The 22,174-nt window shown below is 47.9% G+C and overlaps 1 protein-coding gene across 13 annotated transcripts in view; it reads left to right on the top strand.

The window, feature by feature from the left end:
* The window catches only part of LOC123765697 (forkhead box protein P1), a 634,146-nt gene that overhangs the window by 212,169 nt on the left and 399,803 nt on the right, over window positions 1–22,174 (top strand). For 4 of the 13 annotated variants that reach the window (XM_069337169.1, XM_069337170.1, XM_069337168.1 and 1 more), the window contains exon 1: window positions 7,184–8,235. The exons of 6 other annotated variants lie outside the window; for them this stretch is intronic. In XM_069337169.1, the coding sequence (XP_069193270.1) occupies window positions 7,945–8,235 (291 nt within the window). In that variant the 5' untranslated portion in view covers window positions 7,184–7,944. Of the gene's footprint in view, window positions 1–7,182; window positions 8,236–22,174 lie in introns of those variants that run through there. 3 more of the 13 variants (XM_069337165.1, XM_069337166.1, XM_069337164.1) reach the window with 2 other exon arrangements.

The following is a 22,174-nucleotide window of genomic DNA, read 5'->3' as shown; positions in this document are numbered from 1 at the left end:
GGGAGCGGGGCGTCTCATCTTGGGCCACCAGCTGTGGGAGTGGGGCGTCTCATCTTGGGCCACCAGCTGTGGGAGTGGCGGCGTCTCATCTTGGGCCACCAGCTGTGAGAGTGGGGCGTCTCATCTTGGGCCACCAGCTGTGGGAGTGGGGCGTCTCGTCTTGGGCCACCAGCTGTGGGAGTGGGGCGTCTCATCTTGGGCCACCAGCTGTGGGAGTGGGGCGTCTCATCTTGGGCCACCAGCTGTGGGAGTGGGGTGTCTCATCTTGGGCCACCAGCTGTGGGAGTGGGGCGCCTCATCTTGGAGTAATCTCTCTAACATTGGGTGTTCTAACATAACGATGGTGTTCCACACCCTGATGGCTTGGTGCTGTAGTCTGATGTTTAGTGGCTGTGTGTTGAGGAGTTCCTGGAGCTCCTGGACTGGCTGGTCATATGGTGGACGGTGTTTTGCTGCTCATCTTAGCGCCTTGCTCTGCACCGTTTGTATTTGTAGATTATATTTTGGCTTCTTTATGTTATATAATAGTACTAGAGGGTTCAGGAGAGGTCACCTTACCTTGAGGTTACCTTGAGGTGCTTCCGGGGCTTAGCATCCTCGCGGCCCGGTCGTCGGTCGTCGAGAAACGATAAGACTTGGAGCCTTTTTTTTATTATTCATAAATGCTTGTACAAATTAACTTATCTACATTTTAACTAACTAGTTAACATTTTTAACTAAATTAGTTTAACTGGCTGGACTAAACAGGTGTGATGTATACAGGTGTCGAAATCAAACTTACATTTTTTAGGCATAAAATTAGTGAAATTCTGCAAATTACAATTTGAAAGTTGATATATTGAAAAATAAACAAAGTGAGGTTTATCATCAAAGTGGCGAGGCTTGTATTGACACTATTTATATCTCAAAATTAGGATAATAATAAGGATAATAAAAAATTAGGATAATAAGATAATTATCCCCAGATAAGATTAATCCCAAGGTCGTTTTTTTTTGTTGATTTTGCAACTTGTCTTTAGTTTCATGGCTGTTTCGTATGTTTACTTGTTGTTGTTGTTGTTGGCATGTTCTTCTTGAATGTAACGCTCCATAATGTGGCAGTTGTGCAAAGAAATGCTGTACAAGGAGGCCTGGTCGAGGACCGGGCCGCGGGGACGCTAAGCCCCGAAATCATCTCAAGATAACCTGTCTGAAGTGAGAAAACCCACAGTTGCTTCTACCATAATCAAGTCAGTTTGTTGGTCTTGAATTGCATGCAAAGGACAGGCTATAAGTTTAACAAAAAAAGGGGGGGGGGATAAATTCAATATTTGAAAAACTTTGGAAAACTTAAAAAAAAACTAATATTTCGAGTCGTCGAAAGTATATTGTGTGATGTTTTATTCTCTATATATCCGGCCAGTTAGTGTTAAAATATTAACTTAAGCTTCGTTTAGCCGACGTATGTAGTAAGCTACGTATTGACAATATGCTTCGTGTAACAGCATATTGTCAATATGTGTGTGTGTGTAAGACTGTAACTTATTGCAAAATACAGGTGAGTGTTGGCGTGATGGGTTCCTGTGTTGCAGTTCATAACACCTTATAATTCAGTAAGTGCTATCTTGTATCTTCAGTAAGTTCCTGTGTTGCAGTTCATAACACCTTATAATTCAGTAAGTGCTATCTTGTATCTTCAGTAAGTTCCTGTGTTGCAGTTCATAACACCTTATAATTCAGTAAGTGCTATCTTGTATCTTTTGCGTGACTGTAGTTGGCGTGGTTTATGTAGTAGTGGTAAGCTTCTCCTCTGTGTAGGTCGGTTGAGGAAGTGTTGGAATACGTGATGGAACAGGTGGTTGACATGCGACCCTTACGTGTTGCGGGCTATTCATGCCCGTGCCACCTCTTGGGTGGCTTAATCTTTATCAATCAATCAATCAACTCTTATCCTCACTTCTGGCGTCTGGTAAGACGTGTGTCTTGCCGCCTCAGAGGGAGAGAAGGAGGTAGGGGAGATAGATCTAACTTCACGGCTCTAAAAGGAAGAACATGGAGCCCCGATTTGTATTTGTTTTTTTCATCGGTGCCTTTCTCTAACCATCCATGGAATAGAACAGACTAAAGTATACATTATAAACTAAATATATTTCTCCCGGCTGATTGATTCCTAAATAGCTTTATATATATATATATATATATATATATATATATATATATATATATATATATATATATATATATATATATATATATATATATATATATATATAATACATATATATATAATGGGGGCTTTTTTCACAATTCTGCTGGGGTTCGATCCAGAGAGAACAACTGGAAGATTTAAACTGGAAGCGAGACTTGAACTTTAGACGGATCAAGAGGTGGCTTTCACAACTTCTTCTTTCAGTCCTTTCTTTCATTAAGTTCATTTTTCTTTCATTAAGTCCACCCGTCGACCACCCGTACAGGGTACGGCGGATTTCCTTACATTCCTTCGACGCATTTTTGCGCTTCCAGCTTCTGCCTGTGTCCTCTTGTCCTACTTTCTCGATTTAAAATGGTTGTCCTCGACAACCTTGTCTATCCTTCTCAGCATCTTGTATGTTGTGATCATATCCCTTCTCATCCCTTAACTTTTTCCCTCATAGCTTTAAGCTCTTAGTTCTGGTACCAATCTTGTTGCAAATCCTCGACTTTTGCAAATTTTTTTTTTGATACATTTCGAGGTGTGACTTCCAGACCGGCGCTGCATATTGCAGTATTGATCCAGTGGTTAAGTAGAAGGAGGTAGAGGGAGTGAAAATGAGGAGGAAAATGAGTGTGAGGATAAGTATAACCCTGGAAACACAAACCGAAACTGTCTCTATTTTCCGCTTGTTACAACTTGTAATAAAGTTGTTACATCTTGGCTTAACGTGTTTATGACGTATTAGAACGTTGTTACAACTTGCTATATTGGTTGTTATAACTGGTTAGGAGGTTGTTAAAACTTGTTCGAACGTTGTACCAACGACGTAGATTCGGTGTGTGTTCGGCGGGTAGGAGTGAGTGAGTGAGTGAGTGAGAGGTGTGAGCATGAAATGGAAAATGAGAAGGAAAAATGAGGCGGTGGCTGACCAGTGCCTAAGCAGGCTACCATCCACTTAACTTCCTCAGCTGAACTAACAAGCCATCTCCTGCCCCCCTCCGCCAGGGGGGGGGGGCAGTGTAGCATCAGCTGTTGACCTGCAACATCAGGCCGCGTCACGTGACCTCACAGCTGTTGACCAACAACATCACACACACTCACACACGCATCTTCCTATTTTTCAGTGATGTGAACATCAGATCATTTGGGAACGCAACGGACGAGGGAGTGGGGAATGGTGGGGAGGACGAGGGGATAGGAAAGGGGGAATGGTGGGGAGGACGAGGGGACGGGGGGAGTGGGGAATGGTGGAGATAACGAGGGGGGACAGGTGAGGTTTACAATGCCCGGGGTACAGCTAGTATTTAATCAAATTCAACATAAAATTTAATATTGAAGAAATCTAGGGACTCGACTTGTCACCTTTCGCTGATTTTGTGAGGGTGGTGGAGGGGGGATTTATTATTGGCCTTTACAATAGGTAAATATTGCCTAATAGGAGCAATAGGGCCGTCCCCGAGTGGTCTTGTGTTCGTCCCATACCCCAGACCTTCCTCCCTGCAAAGTTGGTTGAGACTAGCCCCAAGCGTCTGGCCTCCAGCCTTCAACAGACATTCTCTCTTATAGATAGAAAACTAGATGGTGTACCCGGCTGTGCCCAGGTCTCTCATCTCTCTCTCTCTCTCTCTCTCTCTCTCTCTCTCTCTCTCTCTCTCTCTCTCTCTCTCTCTCTCTCTCAAAATCTTCCCCAACATGCCGGACGCCGCCGTACAGCACCGGACGCCGCCGTGCAGCACCGGACGCCGCCGTGCAGCACCGGACGCCGCCGTGCAGCACCGGACGCCGCCGTGCAGCACCGGACGCCGCCGTGCAGCACCGGACGCCGCCGTGCAGCACCGGACGCCGCCGTGCAGCACCGGACGCCGCCGTGCAGCACCGGACGCCGCCGTGCAGCACCGGACGCCGCCGTGCAGCACCGGACGCCGCCGTACAGCACCGGACGCCGCCGTACAGCACCGGACGCCGCCGTGCAGCACCGGACGCCGCCGTGCAGCACCGGACGCCGCCGTGCAGCACCGGACGCCACCGTGCAGCACCGGACGCCGCCGTGCAGCACCGGACGCCGCCGTACAGCACCGGACGCCGCCGTGCAGCACCGGACGCCGCCGTACAGCACCGGACGCCACCGTGCAGCACCGGACGCCGCCGTGCAGCACCGGACGCCGCCGTGCAGCACCGGACGCCGCCGTGCAGCACCGGACGCCACCGTGCAGCACCGGACGCCACCGTACAGCACCGGACGCCGCCGTGCAGCACCGGACGCCACCGTACAGCACCGGACGCCGCCGTGCAGCACCGGACGCCACCGTGCAGCACCGGACGCCGCCGTGCAGCACCGGACGCCGCCGTGCAGCACCGGACGCCGCCGTACAGCACCGGACGCCGCCGTACAGCACCGGACGCCGCCGTGCAGCACCGGACGCCACCGTGCAGCACCGGACGCCACCGTGCAGCAAGTATTAATGCTCACAGCTCTTAACACTTGTAGCCTCGGAGGTTATCAAGACGCCTCTCCAAGCTTCGCGCTTCGGTTAAGACGCATTAGGAACAAAAGTGCTCAATTGCTTCTTGCAACAACAGTCGGGTCAGCTCTTCAACGCGTCGGTTTTCTTGAACACACTCGCCGATAAGCTGTGATATCTTGTATGCTTCTTGCATCGTTCCTTTATGACTGTTTCCCGGGTGCTTGCAGCATATCTTAATGACTCGGAAGATGGTCATTAGCTTGGTGGTGGCATGATGGTGGCACCATCTCGTGCAACATTGCAACCAGCACCATCTAGAGGGCAGTGAGGAACGGAGATGGACAAGGGGGGGGGGCGTCTGAAACTACTCCGTCGACAGGAAGGAGGGAACGGCTGTCTAATTCCCAAGGCACACGAGAGAGAGAGAGAGAGAGAGAGAGAGAGAGAGAGAGAGAGAGAGAGAGAGAGAGAGAGAGAGAGAGACAGCAGGTAGCGTCAGAAGACAGCAACAATAAGTGGCAAGGAACCTCCGTCATGATTGGAGGGCAGCAGCAGCGGCAGCAGCAGCAGCAGCAGTAGCAGACAGCAGCAGCAGACAGCAAGAGGGGTAGGGGTTGGGAAGGGAGGGAAGACAGCTGCAAGAAAGGAACAGTCAGCATCAACAGGAGCAGCAGGCTGGGCAGGAGGAGAGTACAGGAGCAGCAGCAGCTGTAGGAGGAGGAACAGCAGCAGCTGAAGGGGGAGAAGTAACAGCAGCTGTAGGAGGAGCAGCAGCAGCTGTAGGAGGAGCAGCAGCAGCTGTAGGAGGAGGAACAGCAGCTGTAGGAGGAGGAACAGCAGCTGTAGGAGGAGGAGGAGGAGCAGTAGCTGAAGGGGAAGGAGGAACAGCAGCTGAAGGAGGAGTAACAGCAGCTGTAGGAGGAGGAACAGCAGCTGTAGGAGCACCAGCAGCTGTAGGAGGAGGAACAGCAGCTGAAGGAGGAGTAACAGCAGCTGTAGGAGGAGGAACAGCAGCTGTAGGAGCAGCAGCAGTTGTAGGAGGAGGAACAGCAGCTGAAAGAGGAGTAACAGCAGCTGTAGGAGGAGGAACAGCAGCTGTAGGAGCAGCAGCAGCTGTAGGAGGAGGAACAGCAGGTGAAGGAGCAGCAGCAGCAGTAGGAGGAGGAACAGCAGTAGGAGGAACAGCAGGTGAAGGAGGAGCAGCAGCAGCAGCAACAGCAGCAACAGCAGCAGCAGCAACAGCAGCAGCGGTTGTATTTCCGGGTGCAACAGCAACGTTTGAGAAAGCGCAGTGGAGCACCACAAACATGCTGATGTATTATTATGCACAACATCGACACCTCCTCAAACTGTGCGTGCCTGATAGTGGTTGTGTGTGTGTGTGTGTGTGTGTGTGTGTGTGTGTGTGTGTGTGTGTGTGTGTGTGTGTGTGTATGTGTGTGTGTGTGTCTGTGTTGTAGTGTGCAAGCACAATCTTAGCGTGCATGCACAGTTTTGTGTGTCTTAGTGCGCATGCACAGTGCTGTATGCTGACGTATGCATGCACAGTATTGTGTACTGAACCCCACACACGTATTATATATTGAGAGGCTTGCGAGGGGTTGAGGGGGGGGGTTATTGTTTATAAATTGAAGAGTGAGCATGCGCTTGTGCGCGCACGCAAGCACCCCATGCAGGCGTTATTGCTTGAACATACACTTCCCCTAGCTCGTCCTCCTCCCTTCCTCGTTATTTCCTCTTTTGCCCCTCTCCTGCTTCCCTTTCCCCTTTTCCCACTTTTGCTTCTTTCTCTCCTCCTCCTCCTTTGTCTCTGTTGCCTTCTTCCTTATCTCTCCCTCCCTTGAACCTCCTCTCTCACTCCCTACTGACTCTCTTGCTCTCTCTGTCTCTCGGTCTCTCTCTCTCTTCCTCTCTCTCTCTGTCTCTCTCTCTGTCTGTCTCTCTCTCTCTCTGTCTGTCTCTCTCTCTCTGTCTGTCTCTCTCTCTCTCTCTCTCTCTCTCTCTCTCTCTCTCTCTCTCTCTCTCTCTCTCTCTCTCTCTCTCTCTCTCTCTCTCTCTCTCTCTCTCTCTCTCATCTTATCCATCTTTCCTGTGCGATTTTGAGTGGTAAATCCATTTACATGTTCTTCTGTGGCTGGTGTTGGCAGATGTGTGTATTAAGGCAGCCTTCTCACACAGTTTCCTTCCTATTTTTTGTGTATTGTAATTGGACTCCAATTTATCTCATGACTTTACCTCTGCAGAATTCAGAATTCTAAAATGGGTTCTTCGCGTTCTTCCCCGTTCCTTCTCTTGTCTCTTCTTCGTCACAGGTTTTTCTCTCTTTTTGCCTGCTCCTTCTCTCGCTCTCTTTCTTCTCTTACTCTCGGGTTGGTTCTCTTCCTCCTCTTTCAAATCTCTCTGTCTCTGTCTGTCTGTCTCTGTCTCTCTCTCTCTCTCTCTCTCTCTCTCTCTCGCTCTCGCTCTCTGCCTGTCCCCCCCAGCCGGCTCTCTGGCGGGAGGTTGTGTCCCTCCCTCGTCTTGTAAACACACACACACAGTGGGCCAGGCAGCCATCACTAGCGCCAGCACCACGCACCCCACCACCACCACTAGTGACTGTCGAGACCACCACCACCACCACCACCCACTTACGTGCTCCACCACCACCACCACCACAAGTCCTCCTTCACCACCACTCCGTCGCGGGGTGTATCAGTGGAGTTTCAGACGCACGCACATACACCTTACTTCCTTCCTCTCTTTCACACGAGTACTCGGAGGGAGCCCGCTCTCCTTGCTGGCAGTGCTGCTCTCGGTGTGTTTACGGAGTCGTGTGTGTGTGTGTGTGTGTGTGTGTGTGTGTGTGTGTGTGTGTGTGTGTGTGTGTGTGTGTGTGTGTGTGTGTGTGAGTGCGTGTGTGTGTGTGTGTGTGTCCCCGCGCGCGTGAGGGAACGGAAGGTGTTGAGCAGCACAATGAACAATTGCAACTTTTCAGTGACTCGGTGTTTCTGGGCGCGCGGCCGTGGTGTCAAGTGAGGTCAAGTGTTTACGACTCTGTTGGGGCACCTGTGCAGGTGTGTGGGCGGCAGGTGTGTGGGCGGCAGGTGTGCGGGCGGCAGGTGTAGAGTGCTGTCATCGTCAGTGATTACCTGTTCACTCTCCTTCGGCCCGAAACACTCCCTCTCTCGGGCCATAAGTAAAGCCATGTGTTCACCAGTGTCGTCAAGAATCAGTGATGTTAAAATGACTTAAAAAAACCCAATCCAAGCCAAAAATGTTTATGAATTGGGTTGAAGGCCTGGGCGAAAGTACCCCGAAAAGCAGATGTCAATGCCACCACAGAAAATGGGAGACCGTGCCGAAACAGCTTCATCGAAAGAAAACGGAACAGACGATGCTGATGTGAAGGAAGGGATTGGGGAGGAGAAGGTGGTGGTGGTGTTGGGGGGCAAGTCATGTGTGCAGGGGGAAGACGCCTCCAAGCAGCATCTGGGAGGAAGAGGAGGAGAAGAAGACCTCTCCAATGATCAATCCATTGAGACACTCTCCAATGGCGCTCCGAGCTCCGTGGGCTTCAAGAAGATTTACATCGGCAAGATCGTCAACCCCAGGCAGGTATGGACTATTTAATTAACGCTGGGAAGCAATTGCCAGTGGATTGCCCCTGTGATTGTTATTATTCACGACAGAGAGGAGGTGGTGAATACTAAACCCCAACAGCTTCTCTGGGAACATCTCCACTTTCTCACAGTTTAGACCCCTAGAACCCACTCCAGGTAGAGTCCAGTTAAGACCCTCCACACACACACACACACACACACACACACACACACACACACACACACACACACACACACACACACACACACACACACGCACACACCAGGCATTCCGGAACACGCTGTCCTAAATATTAAACAGTTTAAGACAGTTTCGAAATAGGAAAAGGCGTGTTAAATGTCGAAGTTTCATTCGTATGAACTGTCGTTGGCGTGGTTGTACCTCATCGCATGATTGTAGCTAGTGGCGTGGTTGTAGCTTAAGGAGTGGTTATAGTGTGTTGTAGATTCAGGTGACAGGTCAACGCATCAGCAAGCAGCTCAGGCAAAGACTGTGTCGGGCTCAGCTAGTGCTGAGAGGCTTCCTTCTTAAGGTGGTACTGACACCATCTCCCTTAAATATTGATATCTCCTCAGCTGTGTGGGTTCATTAACAGCTGTGTGGGTGGGCCTGGAGGTGGCTTCCACGGCTTCTTGTAGTGCATTCCTCTTGTGGACCAGCCTGGAGGTGGCTTCCACGACTTCTTGTAGTGCATTCCTCTTGTGGACCAGCTTGGAGGTGGCTTCCACGACTTCTTGTAGTGCATTCCTCTTGTGGACCAGCTTGGAGGTGGCTTCCACGACTTCTTGTAGTGCATTCCTCTTGTGGACCAGCTTGGAGGTGGCTTCCACGACTTCTTGTAGTGCATTCCTCTTGCGGACCAGCCTGGAGGTGGCTTCCACGACTTCTTGCAGTGCATTCCACTTGCGGACTGGGCGTAGTGGCAAAGCTGGGCCGTGTGGCACTGATATCGACCGAAGACATTTTTCCTTGGCTTGATAATTTAAACCAATGACCTTTCGGCGGTAAACAGCTTAACCAGTCTGCTGCTCCTGCTTTCTTGCATTGTTCTTGACCAATAGCGACAGAGCTCTTAAAGCCTGTATGGCCAATCACGGTTTATCTACTTTGTGCCGGCCAGTAGCGGCGCCAGTTCCAGTTACCTGGAACTCATACTCGACCAATAAGAGGTCGTCCTCCTATGTAACACGGGAGGTCGTGAGTGTGAGAGGTCGACCTTGATTGTGAGTTACTCCTTAGCAAAGTGGAGGAGGAATTCACAAAATTCAGGAGGTAGCTAAAGTCAATGTTTTTGTTACTTTGTTGTGTTCTTGCTGTTCCGTTCCACAAGTAGATTACATTGCCGTCTCCGGAACAAATAAAAATAATAATAATACTCTAAAAGAAACTTATTGTACGCATGCGCTCAGAACCCCCCCCCCCCCCCCCACGCCCTACTTTAAACGCTTAGAATGGGACGAGGTTAATTATGTTAGATATTACGTAGACCTAGATATGACGTTATATAATATAGATACACTATAGTCAGCCTAGTGTTATCCGAGGCTCCTGTGTTATATATATATGTGTGTGTGTGTGTGTGTGTATATCACGAAAATAAACACGTGATTAAGAATGTGACAATGTCAGACCACGGAGGAAAAATGAAACAGGAAATTTCCTTAAGTACTTTCGTATATTAAATACATCTTCAGAAGGTCATAGACCTTCTGAAGATGTATTTAATATACGAAAGTACTTAAGGAAATTTCCTGTTTCATTTTTCCTCCGTGGTCTGACATTGTCATATATATATATATATATATATATATATATATATATATATATATATATATATATATATATATATATATATATATATATATATATATATATGTGTGTGTGTGTGTGTGGTAGAGAAGCGAACACTCTTACGTATTCAGAGTTAAATGGCAAGTTTTTCCTGAATGCTCTGTGTTCCCTTCTCTGAGGCTGTGGGTCCCTATAATTGCACCAGAGGTGGTACCCCCCTATATATATATATATATATATATATATATATATATATATATATATATATATATATATATATATATATATATATTACTACTTTGAGGTGCTTGTCGTGGATATGGAAATCAACCCATATTTACCATGTTCGTAGAGTCTGATTTTGCCAAACGCGTGAAAGCCGAAACAAGAAATTACAGGAAAGACAATTCCATTACTAGTGTTACAGCAAAAAATTATCTAAACGCAAATAATTGTAAAATGGCAGTTTGTCTTCCCCGCTGAAAAAGATGTCTGCTCAAAGGCATCTGATGTCTTAATTTCTGATCAGAGATGTCTTAATTTCTGATCACAGATGACTTCATTTCTGATCTGATCATTTTAAGTCTCTGATCACAGACCTGATCAGAGGCGTGAGTGGACACACCGCCATAGTGACAGTATTGGGCAGCGCCACTCATCCTGTGAGTGGACACACCGCCATAGTGACAGTATTGGGCAGCGCCGCTCATCCTGTGAGTGGACACACCGCCATAGTGACAGTATTGGGCAGCGCCACTCATCCTGTGAGTGGACACACCGCCATAGTGACAGTATTGGGCAGCGCCACTCATCCTGTGAGTGGACACACCGCCATAGTGACAGTATTGGGCAGCGCCGCTCATCCTGTGAGTGGACACACCGCCATAGTGACAGTATTGGGCAGCGCCACTCATCCTGTGAGTGGACACACCGCCATAGTGACAGTATTGGGCAGCGCCACTCATCCTGTGAGTGGACACACCGCCATAGTGACAGTACTGGGCAGCGCCACTCATCCTGTGAGTGGACACACCGCCATAGTGACAGTATTGGGCAGCGCCACTCATCCTGTGAGTGGACACACCACCATAGTGACAGTATTGGGCAGCGCCACTCATCCTGTGAGTGGACACACCACCAAAGTGACAGTATTGGGCAGCGCCACTCATCCTGTGAGTGAACACACCGCCATAGTGACAGTATTGGGCAGCGCCACTCATCCTGTGAGTGGACACACCGCCATAGTGACAGTATTGGGCAGCGTCACTCATCCTGTGAGTGGACACACCACCAAAGTGACAGTATTGGGCAGCGCCACTCATCCTGTGAGTGGACACACCGCCATAGTGACAGTATTGGTCAGCGCCACTCATCCTGTGAGTGGACACACCGCCATAGTGAAAGTATTGGGCAGCGCCACTCATCCTGTGAGTGGACACACCACCAAAGTGACAGTATTGGGCAGCGCCACTCATCCTGTGAGTGGACACACCGCCATAGCAGCATGTACAACACTCCCCAATAGGAAGAAAACCCGCATTGGTACCAAGGTACGTACCGTATCAAGGGACCATCGTTGACAGACCTAGAGCACCGCTGGCAAGACCGCTTACCCCCCAGCCAGATGGAATGACGTGGATTTACCTGGAATATACCTCGAGTGGATTCTGCGAGTTGTTCAACTGCCCAAACCCGACATGGAGGCCGGCTTGATAACTTGGTCCATCAGGCTGTTGCTGGCAGCGGGCCCCCCCGCCTCCACACACGGCCCAACTTGAGTATTTACTTACTTGAAAATACTTGAGTATTTTCAGTATTTGATTTGCACAGTAGAATACTAGTGAATTATTTCCTTTTTGATTGGATTTTGAAGGTTCTCGTAATCCACCACCGCCCACAAGGAAGAAAGTAGCAAGAATGCTCCTGATAGAGTAGAGAAGGGGGCAGGGAGTGGGCCGGCGCCCCCCCCTCCCTTCCCCCCCCCCCTGAGGATCTGGAATGGCCATTTTGCAATGTTTATCCTTCACACAGAGATATGCTGAGTCGCTGTTGACTCTGACTCAACGGCCAAACAAGGGCAACTTTTGTTTACAGACAAAGCAACGGAGGTATTTCCGTTGTCATTGAAGAAAATCTCTCTCTCTCTCCTCCCCCCTTCAGGATTTGATGGAGTTTTCTCTCATTGTCTCCTGTGTGTAGTTGTTGTACTCAGTAGTATTATGGGCCCGCGCTTGTTGGTATTATCGCGGGTGGAGGTGTAGTTAGTCTGTGATCATTACGGGGCGTGGGAAGTGGGCGTGTGGTTGTCAACCCACACGCTCGCTATCTCTGTCTCTCTCTCTGTCTCTCTGTCTCTCTGTCTCTCTCTCTCTCTCTCTCTCTCTCTCTCTCTCTCTCTCTCTCTCTCTCTCTCTCTCTCTCTCTCTCTCTCTCTCTCTCTCTCTCTCTCTCTGTCTCTCTCTGTCTCTCTCTGTCTCTCTCTGTCTCTCTCTGTCTCTGTCTCTCTCTCTCTCTCTCTCTCTCTCTCTCTCTCTCTCTCTCTCTCTCTCTCTCTCTCTCTCTCTCTCTCTCTCTCTCTCTCTCTCTCTCTCTCTGTCTCATACACAAGAAATCTGAATGCTTTAGTGACTCGCGAGTCGCTCTGGCTGAAGAAGATATGCAACTAGAATGAGACACACTCACTCACTCACTCACTCACTCACTCACTCACTCACTCACTCACTCACTCACTCACTCACTCACTCACTCACTGACACTCTTAAAATGTTCTCGAAATTAGGTGTTTTTTTGGTCGCTTTGAATTTAGAGGAAGATGGTGTTTATGTTTATCCCAAAGTTTGTAATTACTTGGGTGTTGGTTGGGCAGCGTCAGTGGGGCTGTGAGGGGTGAGGGAGGAGGGATAGACAGGGGGAGGGGGGGTTGGTGGGGGGGGGGGGAGTTCCTCATCATCTCTCATCATGAGTGGTCAAGAAGACACTACCCTTCATCACCACATCATCACTACATATCTCTATAGTGTGTGTGTGTGTGTGTGTGTGTGTGTGTGTGTGTGTGTGTGTGTGTACTGTTCTTGTGCATCCCGTTTGTCTGGTGAGAGTTGTGATCGCACGCACACTCGCACGCACACGCACACACAGTGTGTGTGTTTTTTTGTGTGCCAAGGGGCCTCGTAGCCTGGTGGATAGCGCGCAGGACTCGTAATTCTGTGGCGCGGGTTCGATTCCCGAACGAGGCAGAAACAAATGGGCAAAGTTTCTTTCACCCTGAATGCCCCCTGTTAGCAGTAAATGGGTACCTGGGAGTTAGTCAGCTGTCACGGGCTGCTTCCTGGGGTGTGTGTGTGTGGTGTGGAAAAAAAAGTAGTTAGTAAACAGTTGACAGACAGTTGAGAGGCGGGCCGAAAGAGCAAAGCTCAACCCCCGCAAACACAACTAGGTGAATACACACACACACACACACACACAAACACACACACACACACACACACACACACACACACACACACACACACACACACACACACACACACACACACACACACGGAGGTCAGAGGGAGAGAAACTGGAGGTGTGGAGGAACGGAGAAGAGGAGGCGCAAGGGGAGGGGAGAGCGTGGGTGAGGGGAACATCACTTCAGCCTCAGTAGTAACGAGTCGGCGACAGTATTGGCAGGAGTAGGCAGGCAGGCGGTTCACAGGACACCACTAAAACTGCCAGGAAGGCATACACTTGCAAAACCAGTAAACAGCGTTGACAACTAGTAATTAACAACCCCCGCCCCCCCAACCCACCCCCCCCCCAGGTCTCACGCCCACTTCCTTTCTCCCGCCCAAACCTGACAACCTTCCAACACTGCGTTCTGTTCCACCCATTCCGTTTTTCCCACACTCCAGCATAACTCTTTCTTTCTTTCTCTCTCTCTCTCTCTCTCTCTCTCTCTCTCTCTCTCTCTCTCTCTCTCTCTCTCTCTCTCTCTCTCTCTCTCTCTCTCTCTCTCTCTCTCTCTCTCCACCCCCACTATTTCCTATTCCATAGCATGTCTTCATGTACCTATCCAACAAGCCTTCTCTCCCTTCCCCCATCCTTTACAACTACCCCACTAACCACCACTACCTCACTGCCCTCTACTCCTAGGCTCTCTCTTCCAACCATTATTCCCCCCCCCCCACCCACCCCAACCCCACCCTTTCCTGGTGTTCACCTGAACCTACCCAATGCCCCACCCCATACAGGCTGGGAGCTAGCTCCCACGTAGAGAACAGAATATCAACGTAGAACCTTAAAAAAATCTGGTACACAAATGCTGATGGAATGTCAAACAAAGTGGATGAACTGGAAGAAAGGGCATGAAATCTCAACTCTGATATAACAGTGACGTTACAGACCAACCGGGCTGTAGTGGATATGTCGGCCTGCAGGCCGCTCCAAGCAACAGCCTGTTGGACCAAGTTATCATGGGGCCAGGCTCAGGGTAGTAGAACTCGCAAAGACCCCTCGCCTGATGAGATCCAGGTAAGATACCTGTTGATGATTTCAAGAGTTGTTCCTGTTAACTCGGCTTGTTCTATGGCCAGCCCTACCTGGGGCCAGATTCACGAAAACACTTACGCTAGCACTTACGAACGTGTACATCTTTCCTCAATCTTTGACGGCGTTGGTTACATTTATTAAACAGTTTACAAGCATGAAAACTTCCCATTCAACTGTTGTTATTGTTATAAACAGCCTCCTGGTGCTTCGGAGCTCATTAACTGTTTGATAACTGTAAACAAAGCCGCCAAAGATTGAGAAAAGATGTACAGGTTCGTAAGTACTTGCGTAAGTGCTTTCATGAATCTGGCCCCTGATCTGTAAGGCAGTTGGTCCTCGTAACCCCAAGTCTCACTCAACCTGTCAGCAACTAGCCCTTAAAGGGGACGATGACCGGGGTTGCTAAGATGCAGCTCTCGACAGATGAATGCAAATGGAGTAAGCAACATAGACAGGTTGCAGCATCAACAAGTGGTTGTATTATTTGCTGCTAAGATCAGAGGGCAGAGGTTAAGCAAGTAGCCTCAAGACGGTGTGTACTGGGTGGCCGCATGCGGAGGTGATGGAGCGTGGAGCATGATGGTGGCCGTGTACTGGGTGGCCGCATGCGGGGGTCAAGCATGCCCCTTACCGCATGGGCCAGCGCGCGGCCGCGTCGCAGATATTCATGCAGGAAAATTTTTCTATCGCGACACTGTATTTACTCCCCGGTGGGGTGCGTATATATATATATATATATATATATATATATATATATATATATATATATATATATATATATATATATATATATATATATATATATATATATCGTACCTAGTAGCCAGAACGCACTTCTCGGCCTATTATGCAAGGCCCGATTTGCCTAATAAGCCAAGTTTTCATGAATTAACTGTTTTTCGACTACCTAACCTACCTAACCAAACCTAACCTAACTTTTTCGGCTACCTAACCTAACCTAACCTATAAAGATAGGTTAGGTTAGGTTAGGTAGGGTTGGTTAGGTTCGGTCATATATCTACGTTAATTTTAACTCCAATAAAAAAAAATTGACCTCATACATAATGAAATGGGTAGCTTTATCATTTCATAAGAAAAAAATTAGAGAAAATATATTAATTCAGGAAAACTTGGCTTATTAGGCAAATCGGGCCTTGCATAGTAGGCCGAGAAGTGCGTTCTGGCTACTAGGTACGACATATATATATATATATATATATATATATATATAGGTGGTAGGAGAAGATAATATTAGTGTTCAGTGAGAAACCACAAGGTCTCCTCTGAATACTTTTTATTTTCTTCTCCGAGGCTATGGGTCCCCACATTGGCACCAGTGGTACCCTCACAAACTATATATATATATATATATATATATATATATATATATATATATATATATATATATATATATATATATCGTACCTAGTAGCCAGAACGCACTTCTCAGCCTACTATGCAAGGCCCGATTTGCCTAATAAGCCAAGTTTTCATGAATTAATGTTTTTTCGACTACCTAACATACCTAACCTAACCTAACTTTTTCGGCTACCTAACCTAACCTAACCTATAAAGATAGGTTAGGTTAGGTAGGGTTGGTTAGATTCGGTCATATATCTACGTTAATTTTAACTCCAATAAAAAAAAATTGACCTCATACATAATGAAATGGGTAGCTTTATCATTTCATAAGAAACAAATTTGAGAAAATATATTAATTCAGGAAAACTTGGCTTATTAGGCAAATCGGGCCTTGCATAGTAGGCTGAGAAGTGCGTTCTGGCTACTAGGTACGACATATATATATATATATATATATATATATATATATATATATATATATATATATATATATATATATATATATATATATATATATATATATATATATATATGTCGTACCTAATAGCCAGATCGCACTTCTCAGCCTACTATTCAAGGCTCGATTTGCCTAATAAGCCAAGTTTTCATGAATTAATGTTTTTTCGTCTACCTAACCTACCTAACCTAACCTAACCTAGCTTTTTTGGCTACCTAACCTAACCTTACCTATAAATTTAGGTTAGGTTAGGTTAGGTAGGGTTGGTTAGGTTCGGTCATATATCTACGTTAATTTTAACTCCAATAAAAAAAAATTGACCTCATACATAGAGAAAAGGGTTGCTTTATCATTTCATAAGAAAAAAATTATAGTAAATATATTAATTCAGGAAAACTTGGCTTATTAGGCAAATCGGGCCTTGAATAGTAGGCTGAGAAGTGAGTTCTGGCTACTAGGTACGACATATATATATATATATATATATATATATATATATATATATATATATATATATATATATATAACATATGTACCACCTCTGGTGCAATTGTAGGGACCCATAGCCTCGAAGAAGAAAATAAAGAGATGTATACATCCATAAAGAAGCTAGGTTTACTCAGTGCATTGTAAACTAAGTTCACTTTAGGCTTGAACTTATATGCTTATACATATAAGCATATATGTATAATATGCATTGAACTAATGCTTATACCGGCTGGTCGGTGGACTAGGCAGTAGTGACGGTAATAATTCTTCGCGGTTGTTAGACCCTTAGGCCAACATGGACCCAAATAGACGATTACAAGTGGTTGGGCAGTTAACCCGACTTCTGCAGCCTCTGCTGGCAGCTAAAGTTATCTCAATATCTGAAATATTTTCAAGATTATTGATGAAGATTAAGCCACCTAAAAGGTGGCACGGGCATGAATAGCCCGTAAGTGGTGGCCCTTTTGAGCCATTACCGGTATCAAGAGCTGATACTGGAGATCTGTGGAGGTGCGACTGTACCCTGCGTGACGGGAGATGTCTCCCGTGCTGGGTACACGATTGATTGATCAAGATGTAAGCCACCCAAGATGTGGCACGGGCATGAATAGCCCGTAAACTCTGGGTACACGATTGATAAAGATTAAGCCACCCAAGAGGTGGCACGGGCATGAATAGCCCGTATCTGGGTACACGCCACAAGCTAGTATTTATATTACCTGGCAGGTAAGCTATGGGGGGGGGGGAGAGGTGAGAGAAGGGGCCAAGGGGTGGGACTTGTGGAGCTTCCCTTCACGGTACCTTCTATATATATACCCCAGGTGTGTGTGTGGGGGGGGGGGGGCTGGTCATTTGTCATGCAGCTTTCTTAATTACGACTTATAACAGCCAGTTACCTGTTGAGCACCACCTTGCTTGTGTTTCCTTGAAGGAGTAGCTCTCTCACACTTCGCCGTGTCTTGTCGCTCGGGAGAAACTTTACCACAAATCCACAAGGGTCGCGACGAGGATTCGAACCTGCGTCCGAGAGCATCCCAGACGCTGCCTTAATCAACTGAGCTACGATCTTAAGAGCATTATAAATACCATCTGTTGCTTAAATGCAATGTTTTCTGCCTCTCTCTCCACACGACAAATGTCATTCTGCACTCATTAGTGAGATATAAACTGGGGGAGAATGGGTTGTGTTTAATGGTCCTTGAGGTTATCTTGAGATGATTTCGGGGCTTTAGTGTCCCCGCGGCCCGGTCCTCGACCAGGCCTCCACCCCCAGGAAGCAGCCCGTGACAGCTGACTAACTCCCAGGTACCTATTTACTGCTAGGTAACAGGGGCATTCAGGGTGAAAAAAACTTTGCCCATTTGTTTCTGCCTCGTGCGGGAATCGAACCCGCGCCACAGAATTACGAGTCCTGCGCGCTATCCACCAGGCAACGGTCCGCTGCATGGCAGCATCAGCATAGGTAGCTGAGGGGTAGAGGGCCACAGGATCAGCCTCAGCACAGGTAGAAGGGAAGCATTAGCACAGGTAGAAGGGAAGCATCAGCACAGGTAGAAGGGAAGCCTCAGCACAGGTAGAAGAGAAGCCTCAGCACAGGTAGAAGGGAAGCATCAGCACAGGTAGAAGGGAAGCATCAGCACAGGTAGAAGGGAAGCATCAGCACAGGTAGAAGGGAAGCATCAGCACAGGTAGAAGGGAAGCATCAGCACAGGTAGAAGGGAAGCCTCAGCACAGGTAGAAGGGAAGCCTCAGCACAGGTAGAAGGGAAGCATCAGCACAGGTAGAAGGGAAGCATCAGCACAGGTAGAAGGGAAGCATCAGCACAGGTAGAAGGGAAGCATCAGCACAGGTAGAAGGGAAGCCTCAGCACAGATAGAAGGGAAGCATCAGCACAGGTAGAAGGGAAGCATCAGCACAGGTAGAAGGGAAGCATCAGCACAGGTAGAAGGGAAGCATCAGCACAGGTAGAAGGGAAGCATCAGCACAGGTAGAAGGGAAGCCTCAGCACAGGTAGAAGGGAAGAGGGCTACTGGAGGTGAACATTATAGCCACACAACGAATGTTTTTAGTCATCAATAACGTGAACATCCACTGGGTGAGGGCCGCCAGGTGCTGCTCTTGTGGAGAGAACACTTGGTGGTGGTGGTGATGACGATGGGTGTTATGGCTACTGGAGTTCAACACGAGCAAATGTAAAGTTATGGAAATGGGACTAGGTGATAGGAGACCAAATGGACAGTACACAATGAAGGGGAACAGCCCACCTGTGACGACGCGAGACCTGGGGGTGGACGTAACACCTAATCTAACTCCTGAGGCACATATAATTAGGATAACGACAGCAGCGTACTCTACACTGGCAAAAGTTAGAACATCATTCAGAAACCTAAGTGAGGAGGCTTTTAGGGCGCTTTACACTGCCTACGTGAGGCCAGTCTTAAGAGTATGCCGCGCCATCATGGAATCCCCCACCTTCTATATGGAAAAAATAAGGGAAAAAGAAGGGAGAGGGAAGATATGTTAGGAACATACAAAATACTCAGGTGGATTGACAGTGGAAATAGATGAAATGTTCACACGGAATAGTAACAGAACGAGGGGTCATGGCTGGAAGCTGGAAACTCAGATGAGTCACAGGGATGTTAGGAAGTTTTCTTTTAGCGTGAGAGTAGTGGGAAAATGGAATGCACTTCAGGACCAGGTTGTGGAAGCAAATACTATTCATAATTTTAAAACCAAGTATGATAGGGAAATGGGACAGGAGTCATTGCTGTAAACAACCGTTGGCTCGAAAGGCGGGATCCAAGAGTCAATGCTCGATCCTGCAGGTACAAACAGGTAAGTATTTACACACACACTCACACACACACACACACACACACACACACACACACACACACACACACACACACACACACACACACACACACACACACACCTGCGAGAGAGAGCGACACAGGTGCTACATTTGCGCCATTTCTAGTTAGCAGCGGCGCTAGAGGAAGCCACGAGTAATGACGAGGGCGGCCGCCGCTGGAGGGCATACGTGCCGCAGGTGGCAAGCCGCTCATCACTATTCTCTTCTAGGTGGGGCTCCCACCTGCTCTAGTAACGACCTGTCACAGGGAACGCGAGATTGACGTCACGAGAGGCGTGCTAGAGGAAACCAACAGGGGTTTATAATGACCATCATACCCTCCCTGTTGGACCAGCAGCAGCATTTCTTATTAGTATACCGCATTGCACCGTGCTCTAGCTATGCCACACTAGATCCCTTCGCATTGCACCTGCAAGATTGAACGGTGCAATTTGTGTTGATATTGTGTTTGGTTATAATATATATATATATATATATATATATATATATATATATATATATATATATATATATAACCACATTGTTTTTGTTTATATGGCTTAAATGATATCAAGATATCTACATATTTTACAGTGATACATAAATTACATAGATACATATCTATGAGTATGCAGGTATGACTACAGGTAAACTCGTGTACGCGAGTTTACCGACTACAGGTAAACTCGTGTATGCGAGTTTACTGACTACATGTAAACTCAGATATGTGAGTTTACTTACTACAGGTAAACTCAGGTACGCGACTTTACCTGTAGCCGGCTTTCAGAGAATTCATCTATTTCCCCATAAGCCCGGCCGGAGGCAAGGCCCGTCTGGTGATACCTGGATCGGTCAGACTGTTGCTGCTTGAAGGTGACTCGTATATATATATATACATCCATTGCAACCATTTAAACCACTGGTGTATACAGCTAAATGGTCCATAGCTAACCACTGTTGCCTCACGACAAGACCTCCGTGTTCAAGGAGGGAAAGTGGATTAATGGCCTGCTGCTGCTGCTACCACCAACAACAGTCTCGTTGATCAGACCGTCAACCAGCGGGAGTAGTAGTAGTAGAAGAGCTTCTCTTCTTGAGGTTATCTTGAGATGATTTCGGGGCTTTTTAGTGTCCCCGCGGCCCGGTCCTCGACCAGGCCTCCACCCCCAGGAAGCAGCCCGTGACAGCTGACTAACACCCAGGTACCTATTTTACTACTAGGTAACAGGGGCATAGGGTGAAAGAAACTCTGCCCATTGTTTTTCGCCGGCGCCCGGGATCGAACCCGGGACCACAGGATCACAAGTCCAGCGTGCTGTCCGCTCGGCCGACCAGCTCCCCCAGCTGGCAAGAGACCCCGGCCATGGGGAGAGTGTGTGTGTGATCGCCAGTCACATCTCAAGGTAAACTTTAAGGTAAGTTGTGAAAGGTTTACCTTAGCATCCTGCGTCAATGACCTTGCTCGTGTTACGCTACGAGCGTTATATTGAGCACCTTTGTACGTTAACACCGGTGTAGGTGACCGGTGGTCCTGTGTGTGTCTGTGTCTCTGTCTCTACCAACAGCGGAGGGGGGTGGGGGTGATCAAACAATGTGCCTTGGAGTGTACAGGAGTTTACTGGGGCCCCACATGAATTTACCAGCCCCACAGGAGTTTACCGGGTACCACAGGAGTTTACCGGGTACCACAGGAGTTTACCGGGTCCCACAGGAGTTTACCGGGCCCACTGGAGTTTACCGAGGCTCCACATGAGTGTGCCGGGTCCCACAGGAGTTTACCGGAACCCACAGAGGTTTACCGGATTACGATAAACTGAAACAAGAAGACAGATCTGGGAGATGGATCTTGACGCTAAGGAGATGAATCGCTTGACCTATTCTGTCAGTTTCGGTTTATGAATTCGTGCTGTATTAAGATGAATGCAGCTGTAGGGCTGTTGCTGCCCCCCCTCCCCCCCCCCCCTTTGAGAGTCGGCTGACAGCACGAGGGTTGGTGTACGTTACTGCTAACTCTTGGTCAGGTTAACTCTTGGTCAGGCTGCTAACTCTTGGTCAAATAGACAGGAAGAGAGCTATGTTCGTGGTGTCTCGTCTACCCAGCACTCTTGTGTGTGTGTGTGTGTGTGTGTGTGTGTGTGTGTGTGTGTGTGTGTGTGTGTGTGTGTGTGTGTGTGTGTGTGTGTGTGTGTGTGTGTGTGTGTGTGTGTGTACTCACCTATTTGTGCTTGCGGGGGTTGAGCTTTGGCTCTTTGGTCCGTGTGTGTGTGTGTGTGTATGTGTATGTGTGTGTGTGTGTGTGTCTGTGTCTGTGTGTGTGTGTGCGCGCGTGCGCGTAAGGAGCAGCGCAGTGCGCGTTAAGACAGTAAGTCTGTTGGCTTTGGTGGCGGGTTTGGCTTGAATAAGGTCAATTTGAACCACCTCGTTGCCTTAAACCTCGTTGTCAGACG

This window comes from Procambarus clarkii, chromosome 37 (genome assembly GCF_040958095.1).
Source record: "Procambarus clarkii isolate CNS0578487 chromosome 37, FALCON_Pclarkii_2.0, whole genome shotgun sequence".
Lineage (NCBI taxonomy): Eukaryota > Metazoa > Arthropoda > Malacostraca > Decapoda > Cambaridae > Procambarus > Procambarus clarkii.
This window is presented reverse-complemented; position numbering and strand designations above follow the sequence as displayed.